General features: G+C 34.8%; 1 protein-coding gene across 3 annotated transcripts in view; it reads left to right on the top strand.

Annotated features, from left to right (window-relative positions):
* The window catches only part of KIAA1033 (KIAA1033 ortholog), a 61,919-nt gene that overhangs the window by 16,464 nt on the left and 30,695 nt on the right, over positions 1-14,760 (top strand). For all 3 annotated transcript variants that reach the window (XM_008569171.1, XM_008569173.1, XM_008569172.1), the window contains 4 exons: positions 594-717; positions 815-942; positions 1,759-1,919; positions 11,316-11,442. In XM_008569171.1, the coding sequence (XP_008567393.1) occupies positions 594-717; positions 815-942; positions 1,759-1,919; positions 11,316-11,442 (540 nt within the window). The remainder of the gene's footprint in view (positions 1-593; positions 718-814; positions 943-1,758; positions 1,920-11,315; positions 11,443-14,760) is intronic.

Here is a 14,760-nt window from a genome sequence, read left to right on the forward strand (position 1 = left end):
TATATGGGATCCGAACCCGGGGCCTTGGTGTTATCAGCACCACACTCTCCCAAGTGAGCCACGGGCCGGCCCCAAGATTACCTTTAGTTTATAGTTTATATGATCATGATTTTAACAGATCGATCCTAATTCTTACTTATATCAGCTTAACTGTTAGTTCATTAGACTCAGAAGGTAATTTTTTTTGTGATTCTTTTTCCAGCAGACATTTCCACATATGCTGTAATAAAGTGCTAGGAAAGTAACTGTAAAGAGAAAACATAAACTGTATTATTAAAATCAGAAAGTAAAATAAACATGCTTTACACTGCTTCATCAAATATATCTTCTATACATCTCTGAGCATCGCCGTATCTGTTCATACAGAATTATAGATTTGGAGGTCAGTTAGATTACTTTCACATAACTGGTATTTAAATATATAAGTCGATACACATTTTCCATTCACAGGATATAGATATTAGTTTAAGGTAAGAACCTGAGCTTCAATTTTATTAAAATGATGAATGTAGAAGTTTATCACATGCTATATTTAAACGTTTAATAGCTTATTATTGAGAGTCTAAATTTCTTTTAAAATATTTTCTGTGTAGGCCTGTGTAGAACAACAGTTTGATTCTCTCAATGGAGGAGTATCTGTATCAAAAAATAGCACTTTTGCCGAAGAATTTGCACATAGTATTCGCTCAATTTTTGCAAACGTAGAAGCCAAACTTGGTAATGTAAATTTCATTTTTTGTTGATAAAGTTTGAATTTCCATAAAAACGTAATTTATATATATTCTGTTTTTCTCTCATGTTATTATTTTATAAGGAGAACCTTCTGAAATTGACCAGAGAGACAAGTATGTTGGAATTTGTGGACTCTTTGTACTGCACTTTCAAATTTTTCGAACTGTTGATAAAAAGTTTTATAAGTCTTTATTGGATATTTGTAAGAAGGTAAAACTTGGAACTTTTATTTTTCAATTTGAGTAGATTAAGAAGATTATGGATTAAGTTAGATATTTTAATATGTGTTTTATTCCTGTTTACAAAAATAATAATTTAATAGTTTTCATTGTTAAAATCCAAGCATTTGAGAAATAAGTAACATAGTAAATGAAAATGTTCCATAATTCACTTCATATGAACACATATTGACAGATGTTTAGATTTTTTTCCTGTGCATTAACTTTCTATTATTGCTACGAGGACTACTTTTTTCTTCTTTTTCCTTCTATTTTTTTCTCTTCCTCTTCTTGACATTTATTCTCATTATTCAAGTAGAAAAAATTTAAAATTACTTTTTCCTACATCTTTGCTATTTCCATGATGTGGCACCTGATTTCATTATTGAAAATTTAGTTTTATCATCAAGTGATATGTAACTATGAGAACTCAGCCATCTGTGGTATTCATTTTTTTATTTTATTTTTCACCAATATATAGTGAAAGTAAAGGATGTGAGGATTCAAGTTTCTTTTTCTTTTTTTTTTTTACATATTTTTATTCATCTGAAAATCCATGAAAGAGTGGTGTGCATGCATGTGTGTTTTTTAATATTTAGTCAGAATAAAATTGCTCAATATTAGATATAGATATGCTTTAACTCTGTGCCATAGTAGAATATTTGTCTCATGGTATATTGATGAGTATTTTTTTGTGGTTATTTTTTCTTGAAACAGATTGTCTTCTATGTGTATTGTAGAGCTGTTAAACAGCTTATTGTTTAGCCTGCATTTAATGAATTTTCCCACTTTGCCTTTACCATTTCAGGTACCAGCCATCACTCTGACTGCTAATATTATTTGGTTTCCTGATAATTTTCTGATCCAGAAAATACCAGCAGCTGCCAAACTTCTAGACAGAAAAAGTCTACAAGTCATTAAAATACATAGGGATACTTTCCTACAGCAAAAAGCTCAATCACTTACCAAGTAGGTTTTATTGGCAACCATGTTGAAAATATTAAGGTATTTTACATTTTCAAATGTTATATGACACTGTATGGAAAGAATTTGAATTATAAGGTCAAATGTACTTACTTATTACCAGAGAAAGATTGGGCAGTCCCTAGGAGATTTATTTTCTAGGAGCTTTTTGTTTGTTTTTTAAAAATGTTTTAGTCTTAAAGTCAGTTTAAGGTATAGGCAAATTATGCTTTATGGGTACACATACTTTTTATCAGCTGTATTAAATATTTCTTATCTAAATGAAGTGTCTGATTTGGTAGTAGATGTCATTTGATGACATCAAAACATTGTCCATGAAGATTTTCGGAGTTGACTTTAACTTGATTCAGTTCTTTTTTTTTTCCCCTTTATTTTCATTTTTGTGAAAGTAAGGTGTGCACATATTTAAAAAGTCAAAAAGTACTAAAGTTTTAAGGGAAAAATAATTGTTCCCTGCCCAATTCTTTGTTGTACTTTTGTCCAGCTCTCCAAAAGAACAATTTTAACTCCTTTTTAATTCTTTTTTAATCCTTATTTTTTAATCTCTTGTGTAAGTTTTCAAACATACACATAGTAGAGAAAATAGTATAAAGAGACCTGTGTTCCTATCATCCAGCTTCAATAATTAATTTGATGCATATTTTTACTTGAGTACACTGCTAAAATCATGTTAATCCCGATGAAGATTTTAAGTGACGTGATACAGGACTCTGCCACTGGTCCTGTACTGGTCATGGATTTTATATGTGACATGGTTAAAGGCATAATAGAGATTCTTATTTACTTTCTGTCGATCCTGACGATCAAGGAGATAATGAGCCACTATTCCACAATGTGGGAAGGAGGAGTATGTCTGGAATATAGGAGATCCTCTAAAATATCTCTTAGTATCCACTTATCCTGTGATTAAAGTCAGTGGAAGACTACAACCGACTCAGGCAGGTCACTTCATGGCAGAGATTCCAGAGCTTCTATAGTACATCCTAAACCAGAGTTGAGAAGGGATAAAGATGAGAGTTGGGTTTAGATTAAGAGATGAATTCAGTAATGTAAGATGGTGAGACAGAATCAGGTTAAGTATAGGAAGTTAAAAAAAAAAAAAAAAGATGTGGGTATTTTAGTTCCTAGAAGCTTTCTTTTCTTTTAATAGTGTGGTTCAGTTGCTAAAAATGCCAGTACATACTTAGACTACATTAATAACTGGTACCCATGTTATGGAAACTAGTAGTTATAATGTCTAGGCCAAGGGAATTGGTAGTTCCATTGAATTCTTATTGGTTAGATCATAGCTGGTATTTGGTGGTGTCACTTTTGAGGAGGGCTACAAACTGCAGCATCCCTAGATGAAGTTGATCTGAATCTCAGACTCTTTTTCAAAAGTGGGAGCATTGCTCTAGGACCCTGTTCTTTTTCTGTTCCAGACTTTTACACCTAATCATCCATAACTCAAATACATTTCAGCATCATTCAAAGCAAAGCCAAAAGTATATTGGTGTCCTTTGTCTAATGGAATCATGGCTCTGCAGAAACCATTTTTCTCAGATTTTATGCCAGGGTTCACCTCCCTAAAACACATTAATTAGAAATTTTGATGTAATCCCTCTTGAGACTGAATTCATGAGATCGACATTTGCCTGGCAATATGGCTAGCCACAAACCTCAATGTGGGATTCTAAATTAAATCAAGTGAGTATCTTCAGTACCTTGCCCTGAAGAGCTATCCTCTAGCTGGTTCTGACTGGCAGTATTGGGACATTTCTTTAACCTAACTGAAGGTTTTTAAAAAAAGTTGGTAATGTCAGTTTCCATAAAGGGGAATTGTCCGTTTTCTACATGTAAGTTTTTTTAAAGAAAAAAAAAAAAGAGTATAGCTTAAACAGCTTGTGGTTGTTAAAAGTTCCTGTTTTGAGTGAGATTGTCTGAGTTGAGATACATTGATAGAATGATTTACTGTTCATAATCATCTGGAATAGTAGAGAGAATTACATTTATTATTGATTTAGTTTTTCCAAGGTGAATCTTGGCTCAGCTGCTTACTGGTTCTTTTATCTTGGCACATACTTAACTTTTCTGTGTGGCAGTTTCCTCTTCTGTAAAGTGGAGATCATAGTATGGTTACTTCCGTAACCATGGGGAATTGGTTCCAGGACTTCCTTCAGATACCAAAATCCTCAGATGCTCAAGTCCCTGATATAAAATGATCTAGTATTTTCATATAACACATGCATACCCTCCCGTATACTTTAAATCATCTTTAGATTACTTGTAATACCTAATACAATGTAAATTCTATGTAAACAGTTGTAATACTGTATTTAAAAAAAAATTTTTTTTTTTGGTATTGTTATTTTTTTATCTTATTTTTCCTTGAATATTTTTTGATCTTTGGTTGGTTGAATCTGCGGATATGGAACCTGTGGATATGGAGGGCTGAGTGTACTTACCTCATAAGGTTAATGTGAAGATTGAATGAGTTAATTTGTGCTTAGAACGGTGGCTGGCATATAGTAAGCATTCAGTAACTGTTGCTCTTATATTCACATTTTGACCACTTCTGTTCCTCTTTTGAGCTGTCATCTTCTTTTTCCTGTTTTGTTATAGTATCTTTTTAAAAAAAATTTTATTTAATTTTGTCAATATATGATGTTGTTGATTATTGTGGCCCATTACCAAAACCTCCCTCCCTCCTCCCTCTCCCCCCTCCCTCCCAGCAACCTCATATCTGTTTGCTTGTCTTATCAACTTAAAGGAATTGTAATTGTTGTGTCTTCTTCCCTCCCCCACCTTAGTTTGTGTATTTATTTATTTATTTATTTTTAGCTCCCACAAATAAATGAGAACATGTGATATTTCTCTTTCTGTGCCTGACTCATTTTACTTAATATAATTCTCTCTAGGTCCATCCATGTTGCTGCAAATGGCAGTATTTCAGTCTTTTTTATAGCAGAGTAGTATTCCATTGTGTAGATATACCACATTTTCCTTATCCACTCATCCAAGATGGACATTTAGGCTGGTTCCAACTCTTAGATATTGTAAGTAGTGCTGCAGGGAACACTGGAGAACAGGTATACCTTCGACTTGATGATTTCCATTCCTCTGGGTATATTCCCAGCAGTGGGATAGCTGGGTCATATGGTAGATCTATCTGCAATTGTTTGAGAAACCTCCATACCATGTTCCACAGAGGCAGCACCATTTTGCAGTCCCACCAACAATGTATGAGAGTTCCTTTTTCTCCGCAACCTCGCCAGCTTTTATCATTGACGGTTTTTTGGATATTAGCTATCCTAACTGGTGTGAGATGGTATCTCAGTGTGGTTTTGATTTGCATTTCCCGAATGCTGAGTGACGTTGAACATTTTTTCATGTGTCGGCCATTTGTATATCTTCCTTTGAGAAATGCCTATTTAGCTCTTTTACCCATTTTTTAATTGGGTTACTTGTTTTTTTGTTGTAAAGTTGTTTCAGCTCCTTGTATATTCTGGATATTAATCCTTTGTCAGATGTATGTTTTGCAAATATTTTCTTCCACTCTGTTGGTTCTCTTTTAACTCTGTTAATTGTTTCTTCTGTTGCGCAGAAGCTTCTTAGTTTGATATAATCCCATTTATTTATTTTTCTTTTGGTTGCCCATGCCTTTGGGGTTGTATTCATGAAGTCTGTGCCCAGTCCTATTTCCTGAAGCGTTTCTCCTATGTTTTTTTTAAGAAGTTTTATTGTTTCATTCTTTAATCCATTTTGAGTTGATTTTAGTATATGGGGAGAGGTATGGATCTAGTTTCATTCTCCCACATATGAATATCCAGTTATCCCAGCACCATTTGCTGAAGAGGCATTCTCTTCCCCAGTGTATAGGCTTGGTGCCTTTGTCAAAGATCATATGACTGTAGGTGTGTGGGTTGATTTCTGGATTCTCTATTCCATTGATCAGTGTGTCTGTTTTTATGCCAGTACCATGCTGTTTTGGTTATTATAGCTTTGTAGTGTAGTTTAAAGTCAGGTAGTGTTATGCCTCCAGCTTTATTTTTTTTTTGGCTCAGAATTGCTTTGGCTATGCATGGTCTTTTATTATTCCATTTAAATGTCTGGATAGTTTTTTCCATTTCTGAGAAAAATGTCATTGGAATTCTGATGGGGATTGCATTGAATTTGTATATCACTTTGGGTATTATGGACATTTTCACCATGTTGATTCTTCCAATCCAAGAGCATGGAATATCTTCCCACCTTCTTGTGTCCTCTTTAATTTCTCTCAACAGTGTTTTTTAGTTCTCTTTGTAGAGATTTTTCACCTCCTTGGTTAACTCATTTCCTAAGTATTTTATTTTTTTGGTGGCTATTGTAAATGGGCAAGCTTTCTTCATTTCTCTTTTTGCATGTTCACTATAGGAGAATAGAAATGCTACTGATATTTGTGTGTTGATTTTGTATCCTGCAACTTTGCTGAAATCATTTATCAATTCCAAGAGTTTTTTTGTAGAGGCTTTTAGACTGTTTGATATATAGGATCATGTTATCTACAAACAGGGACAGTTTGACTTCATCTTTTCCAATTTGGATGCCCTTTATTTCCTTCTCTTCTCTGATTGCTTTGGCTAGTACTTCCAACACTATGTTGAATAGGAGTGGTGAGAGTGGGCATCCTTGTCTAGTTCCTGTTCTTAAAGGAAGAGCTTTCAGCTTTTCCCCATTCAGAATGATTTTGGCAGTGGGTTTATCATATATGGCTTTAATTATGTTGAGATACTTTCCATACATACCTAACTTGTAGAGTCTTTATCATGAACAAGTGTTGAATTTTATCAAATGCTTTTTCAGGATCTATAGAGATGATCATATGGTCCTTGTGTTTGATTTTATTGATATGGTGTATCACATTTATTGATTTGCATATGTTGAACCAACCTTGCTTCCTTGGGATGAATCCCACTTGATCGTGGTGTATAATTTTGGGTATGTGTTGCTGTATTCTGTTAGCTAGTATTTTATTGAGGATTTTTGCATCTATATTCATCAAAGATATTGGCCTGTAGTTTTCTTTTTTAGTTGTATCTTTACCTGGTTTTGCTATCAGGATGATGTTTGCTTCATAGAGTGAGTTTGGGAGAATTGCCTCTGTTTCAATCTTTTGGAATAGTTTGTAGAGAATTGGTGTTAATTCATCTTTGAATGTTTGGTAGAATTCTGCTGTGAATCCATCTGGTCCTGGGCTTTTTTTCTTTGTTGGGAGCCTTCTGATAACAGCTTCAATCTCTTTTATTGTTATTGGTCTGTTCGGATTTTCTACATCTTCTTGGCTCAGTTTTGGTAGTTTGTGTGTGTCCAGAAGTTTATCCATTTTCTCCAGATTTTCAAATTTGTTGGCATATAGTTGTGTATAGTAGTCTCTAATGATTCCTTGTATTTCAGAGGTATTGGTTATAATGTCACCTTTTTTAGTTCTAATTTTTGTTATTTGGGTCTTCTCTTTTCTTTTTTTAGTTAGCCATGCTAATGGTTTGTCAATTTTATTTATCTTTTCAAAAAACCAACGTTTTGATTCATTGATCTTTTGTATCATTTTTCAGGTTTCAATTTCATTAAGTTCTGCTCTGATCTTAATGATTTCTTTCCGTCTGCTAACTTTGGGTTTGGATTGTTCTTGTTTTTCTAGTTCTTTAAGGTAAAGTATGAGGTTGTTCACTTGCCATCTTTCCATTCTTCTGAAGTTAGCATTTAACGTGATAAATTTCCTCCTTAGGATTGCTTTTGCAGTATCCCACAGGTTTTGGTATGATGTATCATTGTTTTCATTAGTTTTAAGAAATTTTTTGATTTCCTGTTTAATTTCTTCTTGGACCCATATGTCATTAAGTAGAATGCTGTTTAATTTCCACCTGTTTGTATAGTTTCCAGAATTTCGTTTGTTATTGATTTCTAATTTTAATCCATTGTGGTCTGAATAAATACATGGGATAATTCCTATTTTTTAGAGTTTGTTGAGACTTGATTTGTGACCTAACATGTGATCTATCGTGGAGAATGATCCATGTGCTGATGAGAAGAATGAATATTGTGAGATTGTTCGATGGAATGTTGTGTAGATATCTGTCAAGTCCAATTGGTCTAGAATGTTGTTTATATCTAGTGTTTCTCTGCTGATTCTTTGCCTAGATGATCTGTCCAGTATTGATAGTGGGGTTTTCAGGTCCTCTGCTCTTAAGGGATTAGTGTCTAATTCCTTCTTTAGGTCTAATAGAGTTTGCTTTATAAATCTGGCTGTTCCAACATTGGGTGCATATGTTTATGATTGTTATGTCTTCTTGATAAATCAATCCTTTTATCATTATGTAGTGGCCCTCATTATCTCTTTTTATGGTTTTTAGTTTAAGGTCTATTTTATCATATATAAGAATAGCTACTCCAGCTCATTTTTTATTTCTGTTTGCATGGTAAATCTTTTTCCATCCTTTCACTCTTAGCGTATGTGAGTGTTTATAGGTGAGGTGGGTCTCTTGAAGGCAGCATAAAGTTGGGTCCTCCTTTTTAATCCAGTTAGCCACTCTGTGTCTTTTGATTGGGGAATTTAATCTTTTTACATTAAGAGTTGTTATTGAAAAGTGTTGGTTTACTCCTAGCATTTTATTGATTTTTGTTTGGATGTCTTAGGTGTCTTTTGTTCCTTTCTTTCTGATTTACTGTTTGTCTTCTGTATTTGTTGATTCCTTCCATTCATTGTTGACATTTTTGTTTTGCTAGTGGGTTTTGATTTTTCTTGAGTTTTTATGGCAGTGGTAGTTATTTTTCAGGTACCAAACCCAGTGCTCCCTTGAGAATTTCTTGTAAGCGTGGTCATATGGTAGTGAACTCCCGCAGTTTTTGTTTGTCTGAGAAATATACTCTTTGTCCGTCATTTCGGAAGGATAACCTTGCGGGGTAGAGTATTCTTGGCTGGCAATCTCTGTCTTTTAGTATTTTGCATATATCATCCCATTCCTTTCTAGCTTTTAGACCTTGCGGGGTAGAGTATTCTTGGCTGGCAATCTCTGTCTTTTAGTATTTTGCATATATCATCCCATTCCTTTCTGGCTTTTAGGGTTTGTGATGAAAAGTCTGATGTTAGTCTGTTTGGGGCTCCCTTATAGGTGATTCGATGCTTCTCTCTTGCAGCTTTTAAGATTCTCTCTTTGTCTTTGAGTTTTGCCAATTTGACTATAACCTGTCTTGGAGAAGACCTTCTTGGGTTGAATACAGTTGAGGATCTTTGAGCTTCCTGAATCTGAAGATCTGTTTATTTTCCTATATCTGGGAAGTTTTCTGCCACTGTTTTGTTGAATATGTTTTCAATGCATTCTCCTTTTTCTTCCCCTTCTGGAATACCCATGACTTGGATATTTGAGTGTTTAAGGTTGTCTGATATCTGTCTTAGATTTTCTCCAGTGTTTTTAATTCCTTTTTCTTTTTTTTTTTGTTTGCCTGTGTTATTTCAAACAGCCCATCTTCAAGGTCAGAAGTTGTCTCTTCTGCTTCTGCAAGCCTGCTGTTTAAACTCTCTGTTGCGTTTTCTATTTTGTTGAATGAATTCTTCAGCTTGGCAAGCTCTGCTACATTCTTTTTCAGGGCATTGATTTCCTTGTACATTTCTTCTTTCAGGGCCTGTATACTTTTCCTCGTTTCTTCATCTTGTCTAGCTGAGTTTTCTTGTCTCTCATTTGGTTTCCTTAGGCTTATCACTTGAAATTTTTTGTCAGATATTTCAAGGGCTTCTTGTTCCATAGGATCTAGAGCTTGAGAATTATTACCCTTTGGTGGTGTACTTTCTTGATTTTTCATATTTCTGGTATCTTTCCTTTGATGTTTAGTCATTGTGGCAAGGGATTTCACGGTCCACTGGTTTGACTTATTGTGTGGCTAGGATGCTGTTGGGGCTGCTAATTTGGCACAGCTGCCTTAGTGTCTGCTCACTCACCCACTGGTGTCTTGGGTCCATGGTCGCCTTGGTTCTTGGGCCTCTCTGGGGAGGCACCTCTCTGGTTGGTGCGCACTCAGTTGGCCTGGGGATGGAATCCGGCGGTGGCGAGGTCTACCTACTCGGTCATGCACTGTTACAGTGGGGTCTGTGGTCTGTGCATATCTTGGGCCTCTCTGGCGGGGCGCCTCTATGGTTGGTGTGTACTTGGCTGGGCTGCGGATGGAGTCCGGCGGCAGCGAAGCCTAGCTGCTCAGTTGTGCACTGACACTGCGGGACGTGTGGTCTCCGTGGATCGTATAGTATCTTCTCAGGTGGTAAAAGCAATGAAAATGCAGGTAAAATGGTAAAGGCATTCTGCTTTACCCTTGCCTCTCTATAGACTTTTTTCAACATATCAGCCAAAGTGATATTGATCCTCTTTTAAAACCAAAGTTAGAGCAAGTCACTCTGCTTCAACCCTCTAATGATTTCCTATCTCACTCAAGAGTTGAAGTCCTTACTCCCTACAAGGCCTTGCATAGATCCCTTCCCCACTCCCCCAACACCCACCCCTGTAACTCTCTGATCTCTTTGTCCATTCTCATCCCAGTTCAATGTGCTCTATGTAGTCATACTGATTTTTTTGTGTTATTACCAAAACATACTAGACACATTTCCACATGTCTTAGGACATTTACATTTGTTATTTACTCTCTCATATTTTTGCATTGATTACTCATTTATCTACTTCAAATCTTGACTCAAAATCACCTACTCAGTGAGCCTACTTTGATCACTCTGTTTAAAAGTGTAGCCCCCCCACCACAATTCCTCTCCCCTTCCCCTGCTTTTTTACTGTAGCATGTATCATCTGACATCTTTTAATTATTTTAAGTTGTTTTTTTTTTTTTAAGATGACCGGTAAGGTGATCTTAACCCTTGACTTGGTGTTGTCAGCACCATGCTCTCCCAAGTGAGCTAACTGGCCATCCCTATATAGGGATCCAAACCTGCGGCCTTGGTGTTATCAGCACCACACTCTCCCGATTGAGCCACTGGCCAGCTCTTATTTTAAGATTTTAATTATTGATTTTTCTGTTATACAGGTCTCCTTTCTAGAATGTAAGCTTCAGGGGACAGGATTTATAACGGTTTTGTTTACTGACAATTTCACTCCTTTGTTTTCAGAATTGAGAAACAGCACCTAGTCTATATAGGCACTCTGTAAATATTTGTTGAACTTCAAAAAGTTCATGTATAGATTTGTATTATCTTTTAATTCTATTTTTCCATGAACTTTTTAAAGTACCGTGTTGTGATATTTATGTTTTGAAAACCAGAAAGATGCAATAGCTGCTGTAAGGAAATGTTTTATTCTAATCAATATGAAGAAATAGCAGTATATTTTCTTTCCTGTGTTGAGTAACCCCAATATTTTCCTTTGTTAGAGATGTACAGTCTTACTATGTCTTTGTGAGCTCATGGATGATGAAAATGGAATCTATTTTATCTAAAGAGCAGAGAATGGATAAATTTGCTGAAGACCTCACCAACAGATGTAATGTTTTTATACAGGTAGTTGCATCTTCTTACTTTGAATTAATAAAGAAATGATCCCTAAAGTATTCTTGTACTTGAGAAAACTGGGAAAGGATAGGGTATATTTTTGTTTTTGAGGTTATGTTTAGATCTTTGTGCCTTATTAATTTAGATTTTCCAATATATCCATTCAAATTCTATATTCCCTCAAAGCATGACTTTTTAGCTGTATCCCATAAGTTTTGATATGTTGTATTTTTATTATGATTTAATTCAAAATATTTAAAAATTTTATTGTCAGTTCTTTGATCTTTCGGTTATTTTTGAAAGATATTTCTTAATTTCTAAATATATGGAGATTTCCTGGCTTGTTGATTTGTAGCAATAATAATTTCAGTAATTTGAAACTTGTCTTACAGTCCCACCCTTTGGTCAACTTTGGTAAACAATTCATGTACACTTGTAAAGAATGTATAGTTTGCATTTGTCAGTTGTAGTGTTCTGTATATGACCAGAGGGTCATATTTGTTAATGATTTTGTCTGTGTATTTTGTCAGTTACTGAGAGAGTTGGGTTAGAATCTCCCACCATTATTGTGGATTTGTCTATTTATCTTTGTAGTTCCGGTTTTATATATTTTGAGACTAAGTACATAACATTTAGAATCATATCTTTCTAGTGAGTGGAACCTTTCATTAAGAAATGTTAGTTTTTATGTCTAGTAATGCTTGTTGTCCTAGGTCTCTTTTATGTTATCTTAACATAGCTCTACTAGTTTTCTTTTATTTAATTTCTGCAAGTTATTTTTTTTTTATCCTTTTACTTGCAGCCTTTCTGACTCCTTATATTTAATGTGTCTTGTGTAAGTAGCATATATTTTTCCCCAGTCTGATAATCTTTGTTCTTTCATTGCACTCTGTTTTGTGTATGTCTCTACTGATATATTTGATTTAAAACCACTACCTGGGCTGACTGGTTAGTTCAGTTGGTTAGAGTGTGGTGCTGATAACACCAAGATCCAGGGTTCGATCCCTGTACTGGCCAGCTGCAAAAAAAAGAAAAAAACCCAAAGAAAACCCTGTCTGGTTGTTTTCTATTTGTCTCACTTATTCTAGATCCCTTTTCTTTTCCTTTCTTGCTCTTTTGGATTATTTTTATCATTTTATTTCTTTCCTTCTCTACTAGTTTGTTAATTCTGTTTTTTTTTTTTTTACTGTTCTCTTAGTAGTCACATTAGAGATTTTAAGATGCATCATTTACTCATTCACCTCTGATATAAATTAGTAGTTTTACCACTTTCCAGACAATGTAAGGATTATAAACCACTTTAATTCTGTTATCCCCCTCTTATGCTGCAGTTTTGTACTTTAATTTCTCAATATTTTAAACCTCACAAGGCATTATTATTGCTGTTGTTTTTACAGTCAATTTTCATTTAGAATTACTCACATGTCTCTGAGCACTGCAGGAGCCCTGCATCCTTTAAATTTTGATATGTCGCACTTTGATTTTTATCTCTAATTTCTCTGTGGTTTTTCTTTTCACCCATTGTTTATTTAGAAGAGTATTGTTTAATTTCCACACATTTGTGAATTTTCTAAATTTCCTTCTGTTATTATGGTCAGAGAACATATTTTCAATGGTTTTAGTCTTTTTAAATCTATTAAGAGTTTTTTTGTGGCCAGAAAAAGAAAAAAAAAAAAATTACTCACATATTCATCTATTCTGTTGCTTTTCATTGTTCCAGCATCTCTGGACTTTCATCCTTCTCCTTGTGGGATACCTGCTAATATTTCATTTAATATGTATTTCTGTTGATAAATGATCACAGTTTTTGGTCTCAATATGTCTCCATTTCAGTGATTTTGCTGTGTTAGAATTCTAGGTTGGCAGAATTTTTTCCTCTAGCTTTTAAAGGTGTCATTTTATTGTTTTCTGGCTTCCTTTGTTTTTGCTGAGAAGTCACCTGTTGGTTTTGTTGCTTTTTAGATATAAGATGTCTTTAATTGCTCATAAGATGTATGGTTTGGTTTTTAGCCATATTACTGTAATGTCCCTAGGTATGTATGGCTTTCTTTGTGTTTCTGCTGCTTGGGATTTGTAGATCTTCTTGAATTTGTGGAAAATCCTGTCACTAACTATTCAAGCACTGCATCTGTTTTTTTCTCTGTCTAATTCTCTTTTCATCTATGTCTAATCTACTGTTAAACCCATCTACTGAGTTCTTAAATTATTTTACTTTTCAGTTGGTTTTTTTTAATAGTTTCAAGTTCTTTTCTGAAATACTTAATTTTGTGTTTTATTTCCTTCAACATATTCAGCAAAATTATTTTAAAGTTCATGTCTAATAATTTCATTATCTGGATATTTCTATTATCTATTCTTTCTCTTGTTTTGGGGCCTATCTTATCTCAGTATGCCTGGTTATTTTTTGTAGAGTGCCACACATTGTATATACAAAACTGGAGACATAATTTGAGAATCTGGGTATTGTTTTCTTCCTCCAGAGAAGATTTATATTTGCTTTTGATACACAGCTAGTCTAGGACAGTTAGCAACCCAGATCACATCAACCCAATCATGGATTGAGATGATTTGAAGCAGAACTTCAGTCCTGTGATGGCTGTATTTTTTTTTCCAATTTATCCTTACTTTTTGGGGGGGTATTCCTTTAGGATCTCAATCCAAGAGCCTAGATGGTTTACCAGAACCTTCCGTCCTCTTTAATGGACCACAAACTCCTGTTTTTATCCCCTTTCTCTGTTGTTGAAATATATGTTTGGCTTCTGTCTTTAACAAAAGCCTTTAAGGCAGATGCTCTAAGAGAAAGCAACTCCACATGCCAGACTTACTTCTCTGGGTTTCTGTCTTCTCCCAGATCTTGGCCTCACATTTCCTTATTTTCTTGATAGTTCTTCGATGCCTTCCAAGGGATTTCAAAACTGTTTTGCTCAGATTTTCTAGTTCTTCTCAGCAAGGAGGTTAGTCCAAATTATTTTTTCTTTCATTAACAGAAACAGACCCCAGACTTTACCCACCCCCATTTAGATTTTAAAATACATCTTTCATGTATCTTTCACAAATTAATGAGCATCTGGGAATGGGGGTGATATAGGCCCAGGAGTTCTGTACCTCAGGCCTCCCTCTACCCTTCTAAGAAAACAGAACTTCCTTTTTTTTTTTTTTTTTTTGCCGCTTTAGAGTTAGACTTTTGCTGTGCCTTGTTTCTGCTTTTTGTTTTTTCCCAAGGCTGCACTAGAGCAGAGTCTGATATAATAGTCCTGTAGCTCACAGTGTAAGACTTGTGGCTCTTTCTACATGTATGCTCCAAGCTTTGATCTTATTGTCACCCTT

This window comes from Galeopterus variegatus, unplaced genomic scaffold (assembly GCF_000696425.1).
Source record: "Galeopterus variegatus unplaced genomic scaffold, G_variegatus-3.0.2 Scaffold472, whole genome shotgun sequence".
NCBI lineage: Eukaryota > Metazoa > Chordata > Mammalia > Dermoptera > Cynocephalidae > Galeopterus > Galeopterus variegatus.